The sequence below is a fragment of the Marmota monax genome, unplaced genomic scaffold, assembly GCF_021218885.2.
Source record: "Marmota monax isolate L192 unplaced genomic scaffold, Marmota_monax_Labrador192_F-V1.1 WCK01_AAM20220418_F8-fsc00344, whole genome shotgun sequence".
Lineage (NCBI taxonomy): Eukaryota > Metazoa > Chordata > Mammalia > Rodentia > Sciuridae > Marmota > Marmota monax.
The window spans coordinates 863,394-877,682 of record NW_026692430.1 but is presented as its reverse complement, the minus strand read 5'-3'; the positions used below and the strand labels follow the sequence as shown (position 1 = coordinate 877,682).

General features: G+C 45.8%; 1 protein-coding gene across 5 annotated transcripts in view; it reads left to right on the top strand.

Moving 5' to 3' along the window:
- Positions 1 to 14,289, top strand: part of Znf395 (zinc finger protein 395) — a 37,673-nt gene that overhangs the window by 8,690 nt on the left and 14,694 nt on the right. The window contains exons 1-2 of one of the 5 annotated variants that reach the window (XM_046442963.2): positions 250 to 3,154; positions 3,791 to 3,863. The exons of 3 other annotated variants lie outside the window; for them this stretch is intronic. In XM_046442963.2, coding sequence (XP_046298919.1) covers positions 3,853 to 3,863 — 11 coding nt within the window. In that variant the 5' untranslated portion in view covers positions 250 to 3,154; positions 3,791 to 3,852. Of the gene's footprint in view, positions 1 to 249; positions 3,155 to 3,790; positions 3,864 to 3,897; positions 4,003 to 14,289 lie in introns of those variants that run through there. One more of the 5 variants, XM_046442961.2, reaches the window with a different exon arrangement.

The following is a 14,289-nucleotide window of genomic DNA, read 5'->3' as shown; positions in this document are numbered from 1 at the left end:
GGCCCATCAACTCAAGGAATAGCAGCTTTAGGTGAGTGTAACACGCTTAGGCAGAACTTGGCTATTTAGAGCTAAATAATGGCCTCCTTTATTTTTGCATCATTTCTGCCATGCGTGTTGTCTGTCACATCCACTGGGCTTGGTGAACGGCATTGAATTGGTTTCCTGGGCCACATATAGTAGGGATGGGGAAAAGTTAGACCAACATATACTTTTTTTTTTTTTTCTCCTAAAAAGAGCAAAATAAGAAAGAACAGTTCTCAGCCTCCCCCCCTCCCCTTTGAGTACTGGGAAGTCATAAAATTCTTAGTAAAAACAACCATATCCAGTAACTGAGTGCAGGGAATTAAAACTTGCTCTCCTCTGTTTTTCTTCTGCTGCTGCATACACATTGCTCTTGCTGTCCTAACTCCTGTGTCCTCTGACCATGTTAGTCATGTTTTCTTTTTATGGCTACTCATGCACCTTACATAGCACTACAAAGAGATTTCCAGTGTCTCACAGGACAGCTTACTGTTCTGCTGTAGCTGGGAGAGAGGCTGAGTTTTAGCATATTTTTTTTTTAATTGAGGTACATTTTACATATGGTGGAATGTTCAGATTGCAAGGTTGTTGTTTAGTCAGTTTTAACAAATGCATATGGCGATAAAACATATCCATCACCCCAGAAATGTTCCTTGGGACCATTTCCAGGTAATCCTATAGGAAGTGCCATAGATCTGATTTCTATCACTATAGTTTTGCCTAGTCAGATCTTAATATTATAATTGTATGTTTCCAAGGACTCTCTAAGTAGTGCTTTGAAGAGGTGAAGGGGTGTGTGTGTGTGTGTGTGTGTGTGTTTAAAAATCACTATTGGGACTGGGGCTTTAGCTTAGAGGTAGAGAGCTTGCCTAGCTTGCATGAGGCCCAGGGTTTGACCCCCAGCACTGCAAAGCATAAACTAAATAATAATAATAATGATAACAACAACCTCATCAGTATACTATATGATTAGGTGACCCCAGAAAGTAAATAATAATGTCTTAGCATTTGTCTGATGAGAAGTTCAGATTTTTCCTTTCATTGCAAGGAATCCCAGTTCCCAGATGTAAGAGTATAAAGCACAGTCAGCTCATCCTTGTGTGGAGGAGACGTGGTCGTGTGTGCGCCTATGTGCCTGTGTGTGTTGTAATTTGTTTTGTTGGAGAGCTGAATTGCTGGGTTAGAACTGGAGTTGCTCCTGGGACATCCCTTTGGATTACCAGCAGTCCCCTGACATGCTTTTTCTTTTTTTCCTGCCTCTCCCTTGAACCGGTTGGCTATGAATTTAAGAGTCCTTGGAGTTATGGAGTTGCAGAGTTGCGCTTGTAAGATTGAAACAAGATCTGTGTGGCAAAGCCCACTGCTGGCTGGGAATGCGGATACGTGCTGCTCAGCTCTGAGCCTCCTGGCAAGCTGAACCAGACTTGAGAAGATCACTCCTAAATTCATTATAAAAATGTATTGAGCAGGGTCTGCTTCTTTTCTTTCTTCCTTTTTTAAAATTAAATGATTGCATGAAAATTTCATTATATAAGTAATACATGAACACATTCTCTGTAGGGGAAAAGAATGCAAATCCTCCAGACTAGCTTCTTCCTTGACCACCACTCCTAATCCCAGTCCTTTCCCCAGAGACTGACCACCCTCCCGGGGCTGCTAGTATTCTTCAGATGCTTTGCATATTTACATTTATGCCTCTAGGGCTTACAGAAAGTCAAGTGCACTGTACTGCACGTTCATAGACCACAGCAGGGTCTTCTTGATCTTATTTAATTCCTGCTTGCTCAATCTCTTTTAGAAATAGAAGGCTAAACAATTGTTTCTCCTTTCCTAGTGTGTGGACATGAAAGTTACTTCTGATCCTTTTCTGTTACAAATATTGTTACAAAAAAACATTGTTGCACATGGGCTCTTTGCAGCTCCTGTGAGTTTTCTCTGGAGTAGTTTCTGAGAAAGTGGAATCATGGGGTAGGGGGGTACTTTACTTGTATGTTCAGATAAAGGCACACTATAGGGACACTTCTTTGCTTAGAGTTACTATAGACCCAGGGATGCTTGCAGTCTGCTAAACATTGGAAGACTAGGCTAGGACTTAGAATGTGCCGGGTGTGGGGTGTGTGCTCACCTGCCCTTGGGGGCCACACAGGTCTCTACTGGTTGGTGAGAAGGGTTGATGTTGGGAAGGTCTCTTCTGGGCCCCACAGTTAATTATGTCTGATCCCCGCCTTTAGGACTTTGGCCTGTATATTGATAGTGCTTGCATGGGGGAGAGTCAGGAGGATGGATGAACAGTCCATTGTGTATTCTGGATGATAAATTCTAGGCCCACTCCACTCATTAACTACATACCTCATTGCTTCTGTGGGTCTTCTCCTGGCCATCTTTAAAATGCAAAGTGTGGCTTAAACACTCAAGCTGAAGTTGAGGCATTTGGAAGTATTTTTAGTGTTCTTTTAAGAGCATCTTGAACCCTGCCACAGTGCTGCTACTCATGGTTTACGTTAATTAGAGAAAATGGTGTGTGCCTCTCTGTTATTTATGCTTCTGGCTACCGCCTCCCCAGCTCTCTGCAGAACTTCTGGAAAACATGAATTATAATGACATCAGGTCTGACTGATGGCAAGGGAGGGTGTGGCCATGTCCCTCCCCAAGACACTTCGAGACTGGCTATGTGCTGGTGCCACTGGTCACCCAGCTGGGAAGAGGCAGAACCTTCTGCTGCCTTCATGATTCCCTGTGCCGTGGTCTTCAGATCCTTACGCAGATGGTGGTGAAAACAGCCCACGTCCTGACCCTGGGAGAACCCCACATGGCATCCGTACCCTTGTCTGGGCCCAGCAGTCCACTTCTCTTACCTTCTTTGAGGTTCTCAGACATCTCCTCTCTGGGCTCTGGTGAGTGTTAGGGCCTCCTTTCCTGTCATTTCAGGCTGGGTGACCAAGTTAGTGCCCCTTCCTCTCTCACTTGGTGGGTTATCTTAGGGCCCTCTTGGCCTTGACCTTTCTGGTCTGATGGCGGGGGTGGGGGGGTGTCTTCTTAGCTTGCCCTCCCATCCTGCAGCAAGTGCAGGTTGACCATTCTCTGGCTGTGCAACTCGTCTTTCTTGATGGGCAGTGACCGTTGTTCTAAGGTAAGTAATTTTATAATTTGGGCGGGGTGGACAGTAGGTTTGTTTCTGTTTTTTAGTACTTTTACAGTATTGTTGGGCAGGATATTTTTACTGTTTGGCCTTTGTGATCATAATAAGATGGCAGTCTGATGGATAGTGACAGAAGTCCCTATAGTGGTTGTGACTGTTACCCCAGAATTCTTGCAAGGTTTTGATTTTTTCCCCCCTAGATCATTCACACTGCCATTGTTATTGTTAAAATGTGCTGTTTTTCCCATTTGTGCAAATTCCCACTATGATCTTCTCATACATTTGGCTCTTCACCACCATCTAGAGTTTGGTGCCTATTTGTGTGTGCATAAGCACATTTGTACTGGGGATTGAAACCAGGGCCCTTTGCCTCCACTCCCAGCCCTTTTATTTTTTTATGTTTAATTTTGAGACCGGCTCTTGCTATGTTGCTTAGGGCCTGGCTGAGTTGCTGAGGCTGACCTTGAATCTGCTATCTTCCTGCCTCAGCCTCCTAAGACATTGGGATTATAGGCATGCACCACTGTGCCTGGCTCCTGTTCTTATTTATTTATTGGTCAACACCCCTTATTGTGTACTCTGATTTGATGTGCATTTTCATTAAAAATTTTTTTGTTGTTGTTGTAGATGGACACAATTTATCTATCTATCTATCTATCTGCGGTGCTGAATATCAAACCCAGTGCCTCATGCATATGAGGCAAGCGCTCAACCACTGAGCTACAACCCCAGCCCCTGATGTGCATTTTCTTAGTATTTTCTTTCTCATTATGCTTCCCTTGGACCTGGGGAATCAGAATATCTAGGAAGAGGAGCTTCATGACTCTTAAAAAACCAAGGTACTTTTGAAAAAAAAAATCACTGTCTCATTAAATATCCAAATTGTCTTTGGGCTGGGTGCCAGTGTTTTTTCATTTTACAGGCACAGGAAACTGAGACACAGAGAGGTGAGGTCATTTGTGCAGTGTCACATAATTGCAAAATTTGAGCTCTCTTTTGCAACCTACACTGTTTCAATGTGCCTTCTCTTTGGAGTAACTGTAAATGGTGACATAAGAACAGCTACCGTAGGGCTGGGATGTGGCTCAGTGGCAGAGCATTTGCTTCCTATGCGCAAGTCCCTGGGTTCATCCCCAGCACTGCAAAAAAAAAAAAAAAAAGGAGCTTGATCCTGGGAGAATCCTGCTTGCACTTGCTACTTTGCTTCAAAATGCCCATTTTCTCTTCCATGTTATGGTTTGGATATAAAGTGTCTCTCAAAAACTCATGTGTTGTGGACTGGGTCACCAGTTCAGCAGTGCTTAGACAGGGTTTCGGGAGTGATCCGATCAGGAGGACGCTGACCTCCCCAGTGGATAAAATCATTTAGGGACTTCTAACAAAATGGTGGTGGAAACTTTAGGAGGTGGAAGCTAGTTGAAGGGAGTGAATGCTTGGGGGTGTGGCCTTGGGGATGATATCTTGTCCCTAGCTCTTTCCTCTCTGCTTCCCAACTGCCTTGAACTGCCTTCCTCTGCCACTCCCTTCCTCTGTGATGCTCTAGGCCTCACCTCGGGCCCTTAGCAATGGAGCCCACTGACTCTGGACTGAGACCTCTGAAATTGTGAGCCAAAGTAAATCTTTTCCTCCTTTGTTTTTTTTCCAGATAGTTATCACAGTGACAGAAAGCTGACTAACCCAGTGCCAGTCTCTAGTGCACATTAACCTCTCCATAACTCAAGAGTTTAGAAGCAGGGACCTTCAGGAGTTCATCCCATCTAGGCTTTCCTTCTATGCACGCTTTCTCTGGCTGTGCAGAGTAGAAAGAGCAAAGCTTTTGGAATCAGCCACTTCTGAGATCACAGCTGAGTTCTATTGTTTTCTATCTCTGTGGCTCTGGGAAATAGCTCAACCGCCCCGGGTCTCAGTTTGCTTATCTGGAAAACGGGGATGACATGGAATTTATCTCATAGATTATTTGTGGGGGATTAAAGGAGGTACAGTCTGTGAAATGCCTAGCAAGCGACTGGCGTGTAAGTCTTTGATCAGTGATAGCTCTTAGGACATTCCTAAAGGAATATCAGTTTTGATAATATACATATGAGGTTTCCTGTTGTGCTCTCATCTGTTTATTCTGTAATAGTTCTGATAAAGTAGATATGATTTAATCTTTGGACTATTCCAGTACCCTTTCTTCAGAAACTCTAAAGGTCTGCTGGTCCCTGAGCTAAAGATGACTCTCCACCTGCTGGCCTGATATGGGTGCAAAATTTGATGTCTGTTGTCCTCCCAGGGCAGGGCAGGGCAGGGCAGGGCAGGGCTGGGTTAGGCCAGGCCCCTGGCCTCCTGAGTGTCAATTTCATCTCTCACGGCTCTCAAAACTTGTGAGTGTGGGCCATCTGCCCTCGGTGATCAACCTGTGTTTATTGTCACATGGGCTCTAAATATCTAACCTGGTTAATGTTGTTGCTAGTGGCTGATAACATTTTCAAGAAAAACATCCAAGAATGGCTATCCTGAGCTAGGAGTGGGATGACCCCTCATTCAGCCTGTTTTTCCAACCCATTCTCAGCCCCACAATTTTGGGTCATAAACATTCCTCAAATGACTTCCTCCAGAGAGCCACCTGAGGGTCCTTTCAGAGTGGTTGATGCCTTGGGCAGGTCCCCTCCCCGTCTTTCAGCTTTCCAGCATTGTGTTTAAACGTCTTATGTGTGATGTCTAGTTCTCTTTACTCAGGCTGACTTTCTGCTTTCTGTGGGGGCAACAGGCCTGTCTCCCTCCAGCTCTGGTCACTTGGCTGGTCCTTTTTAGATTCATAATATTTTATTTCAACTTATTTAACTTATGTCAAAAAAATTAAAAACTTACCATGGATATTCATCCAACTTTAAGAGCTTAATTCTAAAAGCCATTCCCCCCCTCCGCCCCAGGATTCAGTGTCAGATTGCTGGATGATTTTTTTTTTTTTTTTTTTTTTTGCATTTTCCTGAAAGAGGCAAATGCTCATTCATTCATCTCATTATACAACACAAGTTGAATGTAGCTCTGAGCACTCGAGGTGTGAGCCAGGTGGAAGCTCAGTTGGGCCCCAGGTTCTTCAAGGGCAGGCTCTGAATCTCAGGCTTTGAACTTTCTGCTTGATGCATCCAAAGGGGCTGAGCGTGTCAGCAGGCGTTTGGGGGTGCCAGGGTTTATTCTGTGGTGCCTCTTGCTCTGGACTCCTAGTGAGTGGATACTCAAGTGTGGATCTGTGCCAGTGTGAGCCAGATCTGCTCCCTGAGGCTGGCCAGGCCCGGCCTTGGGGAGGTTGGCAGCGGGCCTTGAACCACTCTGGCAGGGCACCAAGACTGAGACTTAGGCCTGAGGAGCAGGGCAGGATGGCAGCCCGCTGCTGAAAGTGAGGTATGGGAGATGGGCAGGGACTGGTCACTGTCTTTGGGCTCCAGAGGCAAAGACTTCTGACTTTGCCGGGGGCTCTAAGCGCTGAACCCAGGGATTGGTTCGTTTTGGTCAGCAGGCCTGGACAGGGAATAGCTTGGATGTCTCAGTCCCTCTTTCTTTCTGAAATCAGTGTTGTGATTTCAATTAATTAGTGATTCACCTGTGGTCAATTTCTGGCTTTCCTTGAGTCGGTAGTGGGTTCTGGTGGGATATCCTGGCCCAGCCTCAATTCCTGGATGCCTGCAGCAGTGGCTTCCAAGTATTGTGAGTTGCTTGTGGTTTCATTTAGCTCTCAAGCATGGGTCTAGGGGACAGAGGTGGGGGACAGAAACACCCCTGTTGCGTCCCAGGTACCAGGCACTGTGTAGGTGCTGGCCTCTGTGAGGTATGTACATCCCCAACTCCACAGGTGCCATGGGGAAGTGGAGGCTCTGAGGTGGTGGTCACAGGTGGAGGTTGATGGGCCTGTGTGTCTGGTTGTAGACTCTGCGTGGTCCCTGCCATGTCTCTCTGTGTAGGGCACCTCTCTGTGTGGGGCACCCAGCCTCTCCTGGACATTGGGCAGCCTTGTTGATGAGCCCTTCCTAGGGCCTCAGGTCCCCTGCTCCCAGGAGAGCAGAGTGAAGGGCCCCAGGAGAGACTGACAGGTCATGGGCTGGCGTGCTGTCCTTATCCTGAAGCATGAAACACAGATAGCTATTGGAGATTCAGAATAAAAGCAAAAATTGGATTATAAATTGACTTGCCACACCTGGTCTCTCCCTTTCTAGTCAGACAGAGCCATTGCTGTTGGCTACTCAGCCACCTGGCTCTTAGACTAGTTCCAATATTCAGCTTATTTCAGGTTTTTAAAATGTTATCGGCCACTAGGCTATCTGTCATCCTAACAGCATGGCTTTTGTGACTTACTCTTTCCAAGGTTTTGGCCAACAGCTTCCATTCTGGACAGGTGGCTCTCAGAGGAGACTTGGATTCCTAAGGGGTATTTGGGTGGCACCTCAGTTTATTCACTCTTCACGTCAGGTGACTCTCGTTGACCACCTTACCTGTATGTGCATAGCTCTTGGTCTTTAGTTTTGGGTTCTGCAATCCACACTGTCCCCCCTAAGGAGATGGCAGCACTTTGTATGAGGTATTGATTGCAGCCACGAGAGTGGCCAGGTAGCCTTCGCCCTCCCCCCAAGCCCCACTGCCTGTTTATTTGGCCTTGTGGGGGAATGTGGCAATTCACTGAGGTGACGCCTGAGCTCCAAACCAGTTTTTCACTTTAACCATTTCACTGTCTGTAGCGACTCTCATTTATTTGACCTCATCAGGGACTATTGAATCCAAATAGCGTTTCTACTTTAAACACTTAAGTGAAACAAATACACGAATTAGGGTCTCTGTCCCTTTGCCTTCTTCAAGGATCGAGAACATAGCAAACCCTGTTTGTCAGCCTCAGGGTTGGCACCTCAGGAGATGTAGCCACTCAGGCTTCCCTTTCTGGTGGGTGCCTGGCCAGGGCCTTGTGCTGACCAGCCCTTGACTTAGGCTTTTGAGAGTCTCATGTCTGTGTTTTATGTCTGGGGTGGTGATCTTTTGTTGTCAGCTGTTGCTTCATTAATGGAAGTTCTTCCAGTCGATCCCTTCTTCCCAGTGACCCTCACAAGAGAGCCTCCCACCCTCCATCCTGGAGAAGAGAGAACTGGACCAGCAAGGAGCTGGGAAAGCTGCAAACGCCACTGCTTGCTAGCTTTGTGGCTTTGAGCAAATAAGTAGTCTCCTTGAGGGACCTCAGTTTTCTCATCAATCAAATGGGGATACATTATTCCTCCATGTTCTACTGAGTTGCTGGGAAGTCAGGAAAGAAAAGCCCCTAACACTAACAGTGTGTATTAACATGAGTGTAAACCCACGTGCCACTCAAGCTTTGAGTTCAAGGGCTGGTGTTTAGAAGCCTATCCTGAAAACTGCGGGAGAGCACTCCCAGCTCTCTTGGACTTGGTTTCCCAGGGGCTGCTCCGTTCCTCAATCTCTGACCCAATCCTGACTCTGGTAGGGTGCCAAGTCAGCAATTCATCGCCCTGCCTCCCGGACTCTCGCGGAGTTGTCTTAGCACAGTTTAAATCAGGTTTAACAACTCTTTCTGGTGTGCATGCATGCTGGTCCTGCCCCCTTGCATGACAGAAACCACGCTGGACAGACTCCTTACCCAGGGGGTACACTTGTGTGATCGTACTTATACCCGTTCTTTAGATCAGTCTGTTTTTTTTTTTTTTTTAAATTAGAAAGTACTGTTTTAGAATCTAGTTTGAATGCTGTGTAAATTCTACCCTGCTTCTGATGCCTGTCTTCCTTTCAGGGCAAGCAGAAGGTCTTTCTTAGAAAACATTATTCCTGAATCTGGGGCTGTCCTGGTCCTGAGAATGTCACCTGTATAAGATTACAAATCTGGGTGGGATTTAGGTATGATATGGTCTCTGCCCTCAAAGGGCTTCCAGTCTAAGGAGACACAGCCCTTGTGTAGCTCTTATCTGAAATACCTAGGACCAGAACTGTACTGATTTTGGATTTTTAATTTTTTTTTTTTTTGGATTTGGGAATGTCTGCATATATATAATGATGTATCTTGAGCATGGGACCTACGTCTAAACACAAAATTCATTCATATTTCATATACATTTTGTACACATAGCCCAAAGGTGATTTAAAAAAATACACCTTTATTTTGTTTATTTTAGGTAGTGCTGAGGATCAAACCCAGTGCCTTACATGTGTGAGACAAGCACTCTGCCACTGAACCACAATAGCAGGCCCCCAAAGGTGATTTTATACAGTATTTTCTTATGCCAGTGTTTTGACTGTAGCTCATCACATGAAGTCAGGTGTAGAAATTTCCACTTGTGGCATCAGGTTGGCACTCAGAGTTTCTGATTTTGGAACATTTGGATTTTCAAATTAGGGATGCTTAATTTGTAGCAGAAATGGTTGTAGGTCCCTGAGCCCTAACTATGTGCCAAGTGCTGTGCTCAGAATTGACACTTTGATGCAGATAAGCGTAAGCAGGATAGTTGTGAACAAAGGGCATGGTGCTTCTGAGAGCAAGTGGGCAGGTAGGTGTGAAGGAAGGGGAAGTGCGTTTGTTCATGGGTAGAGCCGTGAAGACCTTTTCCCTTCCTGCTATAAACAGAAGTGGTCTCTGTTACTTGATTGAATGTCTGCCGTGCCTTCAGACCACAGAAGTATTTGTGGATCAGGATCATTTACTATTTGCTGGAAAGAATTCACTGTAACCAGACCAGATGACCTATTTCTCTAGCCCATCTGCTAGAATATGAAAATAGCACTGTTATTTGGGGCCCTCGTTCTCCCCTTGTTATTCCATTACACCTATTACTCACAGGAGTGGGAGCTTGGATGCTCAGGTACAGGGATGCTATCAGGAGGGTCCCAGCCCTGGGGGGGGATTAGATGATCTTTCAGGTCCCTGTCAGTCTAATTTTATTGGTAGTCCAAACGGTGGTACTCTGATGTAATATATTCTGTTCTTTAAAAAATTTCAGAAAGAGACAATAATTGGAATCCCTTGAGAATCCAAAATGTAACTGTTTGGCCAGCTGATTTAGAGATATTGAATTGATCACAAATGTTCTCTCATATATCTTAAGCTTGTATTATATATATATATTTGGTGGTGGTACTGGGAATTGAACCCAAGGTCTCATGCATGCTAGGCAAGCACTCTACCACTGAACTATATCTCCAGCCCATTTTACTTTTTATTTTGAGACAGGGTTGTGCCAAATTGCCCAGACTGGCCTTGAACTTGTGATCCTCCAGCCTTGGCCTCCCCAGTAGCTGGAATTACAGGCGTGTACCACCACATCTGGCTTATAAAATGTTAAACACATACCACACCAATTTTAAAAAGTTGTATAATAGAACCTGACAAATGATTTCAGAGATTAAAAAGTTTTCATGTAGTAGTGCTCTCAGTGGGATTTCTAACCAAAGCAAGGTGAAGAAAAGTTCATGTGTGCTTATCAAAGTAGTTTTTCATGTTCTCTGGGGAAGACATCCCAAGGGAAACAACAACAACAGCAAACAAACTTTGAAAACCAGCAGATGGTGATGATGGAATGTGACAACCTCCAAACCAGGAGGACCACAAACATATTTGCTTATAATTATAAATATGCTTGCAAGTACACATGGCAGCTATCAACAGAGTGAGTGGCTAAGAATTGCTAAAGGAATAGTTCATGAATCCTGTTCCCCATGGAGTCCTGTTGTAAAGCAAGAGATGTGGTTTGCCATCAGCATTTTGGCCACTGGTTGAGTTTAGAAGATGACACTGAAAGAAAACATCACTTAAAATCTTATACATTTAAAAAAAAATAAGACTTTCTGATAAAAATTGAAAAATGATGCATAAGAACTCAAAAACTTAAAAACTGTTGTTCTGTGCAGTGGTAACCAATGGAGTTCTTAAATATACAGAAAGCTGAGCTTTAACAGAGCCCTTGGCAGAGGGTTGCTATCCATCACCTTGATCCATAAATTATTCATTAGAGAGGTAGCAAGCACCCCAGCTTTTGCAAATAGGAGTCTTATTCCAAATTTCGTCCTCCTTAACTTTAAAAAAAGTCCATTAGTTGTGTGATAAAGCACTCTAACTTATGACCTGTATCCTAGAAGTGTGGGCTAGGTGATGTCATGGCCTGCTGCAATGTCCCTGGGTGGCAGGAGAGAGCAGCCCCTGTGCATGAATGTGTGCACACACGTACGTGTGCTGAGACATGCAGTTGTCCAGCAACTGTCCCATGATAAATAGCAATTTGCAACTCCGAACCACAGAGAGGGTTTGTTTTACTGTTCTGTCAGTTCCAGTTACTTAACTGGTGGCAAATGTCCTCATTAAAGGCCATTAGCACATCAGGATATGTTTGTTGAGCCAGGACAAGGGCTAACCCTTTTTGGACATTGACCAAAATACATATTCTAGGGTTGCCAACCCCTCCTATTTGTGACAGTGGTAGGGATGAGAAGCACAGGAGGGCTCTCGGTCCCCTTGCAACCGTCCTGAGAGGTCTTTAGCAGGAGTTAGCAGAAATCTTCGAGGAATTCTGTAAGTCAAGACTGTAAAACCATAAAGTGGTGTTTGGCTGTACATTGAAATATTATCATTGTTTCCCTGAAATAGAGGTTTCTTGGTTTCTTTTGGCTGCTTTAGAATTACACGTCTAATTAGTGGTTGGCTGGTATTGAGCTATTGATAGCTCCCAAGAAATGGGGGAGTGAGTAGAAATGGTGAGAGAAGAAACATTTGAAGGATGCTGTGGCTGGAGCGGCAGAGAAGCCTGGTGGGAAGGAGGGCAGCACCCGGATGCAGGGCTACAGGGACAGTGGTCCAGGAGCAGGGCCCTAGGGCCCACCCGCACATACAGCCCTCCTTGTTGGTGCTCTTGTTTGCTTCGGAATCCCCTGGCCTCCTGGTGATCGTCTTCTCTATAGAGCCAGGGCCACAATGGCACAGGTAGCATGCTGATGACATGGGAGGCATCCGGCCGCGCCTGGTGATGCTGTCCAGTTTTACTTCCATGCTACAAAAACTTGGCTACAGGTTTTCTGTTTGGGTCAGTCACATTATTCCTTTGTGCACTGTGTGTGTAGAGGTCATCCCAAACTTGAGCCTCTAAATGGTTCACAGTGCCTTGGGCCAATGAAGGAGGGCAGATGAAGGAGGGCAGACCAATGCATTGGCCTTTATTTTGTGGGGAATAGGTGAATATGCAAACGGAGGGGAGGTTTTCCCAGCTGGGGAAATGGAACTCTAGACTTGCAGGGCCAGGCACTGTCTTTTCTCTCAAGGGTCACTATAAGGGAGAAAAAAAAAATGTAATGAAAAGCAACATAATTGAATGTTTTAATTCGAGAGATCCCACATCTACTAAATTAGTGGCAAAACTGTGACCCTGGGCACCAGCTAGCCATGAGATCAAACCCAAGGCTTTGGGGTTCCTAGTCTCACGGCCTCAGCAGCCTGCCCCCTCTGCAGCTCAGTTGCCTCATCAGAAATCAGAGACCAAGTGCTTATCTCACAGTGCTCTGAGGATTAAATGAGATGCAGCTTGTGAAAGCCAGTGCTTTGAGGGGCACTTACAGAAGGCAGGTTCCCTTCTTCTCTACTTAAGAAAATTACGATTTAGGAGTATGATAAATAAAGCCAATGGTAGAAACGTATTTTCAAGTGCAAATCGGGGGAAAGGCTAGACGACGAAGGAGAGCCTCGCCGGAGCAGGCGGAAGTGGGCAGGTTCACCGCTTCGTGCAGATCTAGCGGGCTCTGGAAAGTGCAGGCCCGCGACAAAGGGAAAAGTATTCTTTAAATTAAAAAGAAAAGAAAAAGGCTTACAAAAACATCGTTGGAGTTTGTTGGCCAAACATCTCAGGCGCTGTCTGAAGACTGGAAAACTCAGGAATTTGGAAATTCTACCCTGTCTTCATTTTCAGTGGCAGAAACCCCAAACTTCCTGCTCTGGAGATGGGGGTGGCCTCCGGGATTTTTGCCAGAAAAGGGTTGGTTGGTTCTCTGGGTCGGTGCTGCCACCTGATGTCTGTGAGTGGCATTGCACGTCTCCAGCTCCCATCAGCTCAATGAAATCCAACCGAGAGTTTTTTGTGCGGGGCTAGGAATGGGTCGCAGGGCCTCACGCGTGCTAGGCAAGTGCTCTACTGCTGAGCCACACCTCAGCTCCGGAGACTGAGTTTTAAAATCCATTTAGCTTAGCTGTTCATATTCCCCCATAGTGATAAGGAATTTACTCCTTGCATTTTTCTACTTTTTTTTTTTTTTTATTGCAATGGTGAAGCGCTCTGAGACAATGTGATTGGCTGTGAAGTCACCAGCCACCTAATCAGGGAGCTCTGCGTGCTGTGACTGTGACCTTTTCCTGATCTGTTCTTTGCCTTCTCAGGAATTCACAATGGAGTTGTCTGTGCTATCAGATTCCAGCCCTTGAGGCCTCCAGTAAAACTCCGGGGAAAACCAGCCAGACCTTTTTGCTCAATATTTGCAACTTTCGTGTTCTTCTTTAAAGTTATTTTTGCCCTTCATGGTGTGTTATTGTAGAGATGCTAGCAGAACTTGCTGGACTAGTTGGGAAAGGGGCTGGGATTTGGGAGATAGAGAGATGACGGGACCCCAACAAGCCCCGCGGTAAGCCCCGAGGTGCTTTTGGACTGGGTGAAAAGTGAAGAAGGTTTATAGAACTGTTCAAAGAAAGTTCCACTGACAGGCTTCTTTATGTGAGTGGGGCTGGGGGATGGGGGGACCCGGAGGAATGTAGCAGAACCACCTCTGGAGACTCCTAGCCTAATAGTGGGTGGAAGGAGCCTCGCAGGGCGTTCTGGGCCCTGAAGATCCCAGTCTCACATTTGCCGAAGCACCTGGGATGCACTTATGCATGCCCACTACTCAACAAAATACCAACTGAATGCACAAACCGGGGAGCAGGGGGCTTGGAACCCCAGTGTGAGTGGGGCCCCGGAGGAGATGAAGCACAGAGGCTGGGTAGAGGAGGGTAGCATGAGTTGGCAAAGTGCTGGTCCTTCCTCTCTACCAGAAGACCCTGTCCTGGGAGTGGGGGCATGGCAGGGGTCCCCTCTGTGTGCCCTTTTGGAAGCTCTGGCACCAGTTACCTTTGTCACCGTGAAAAAGTC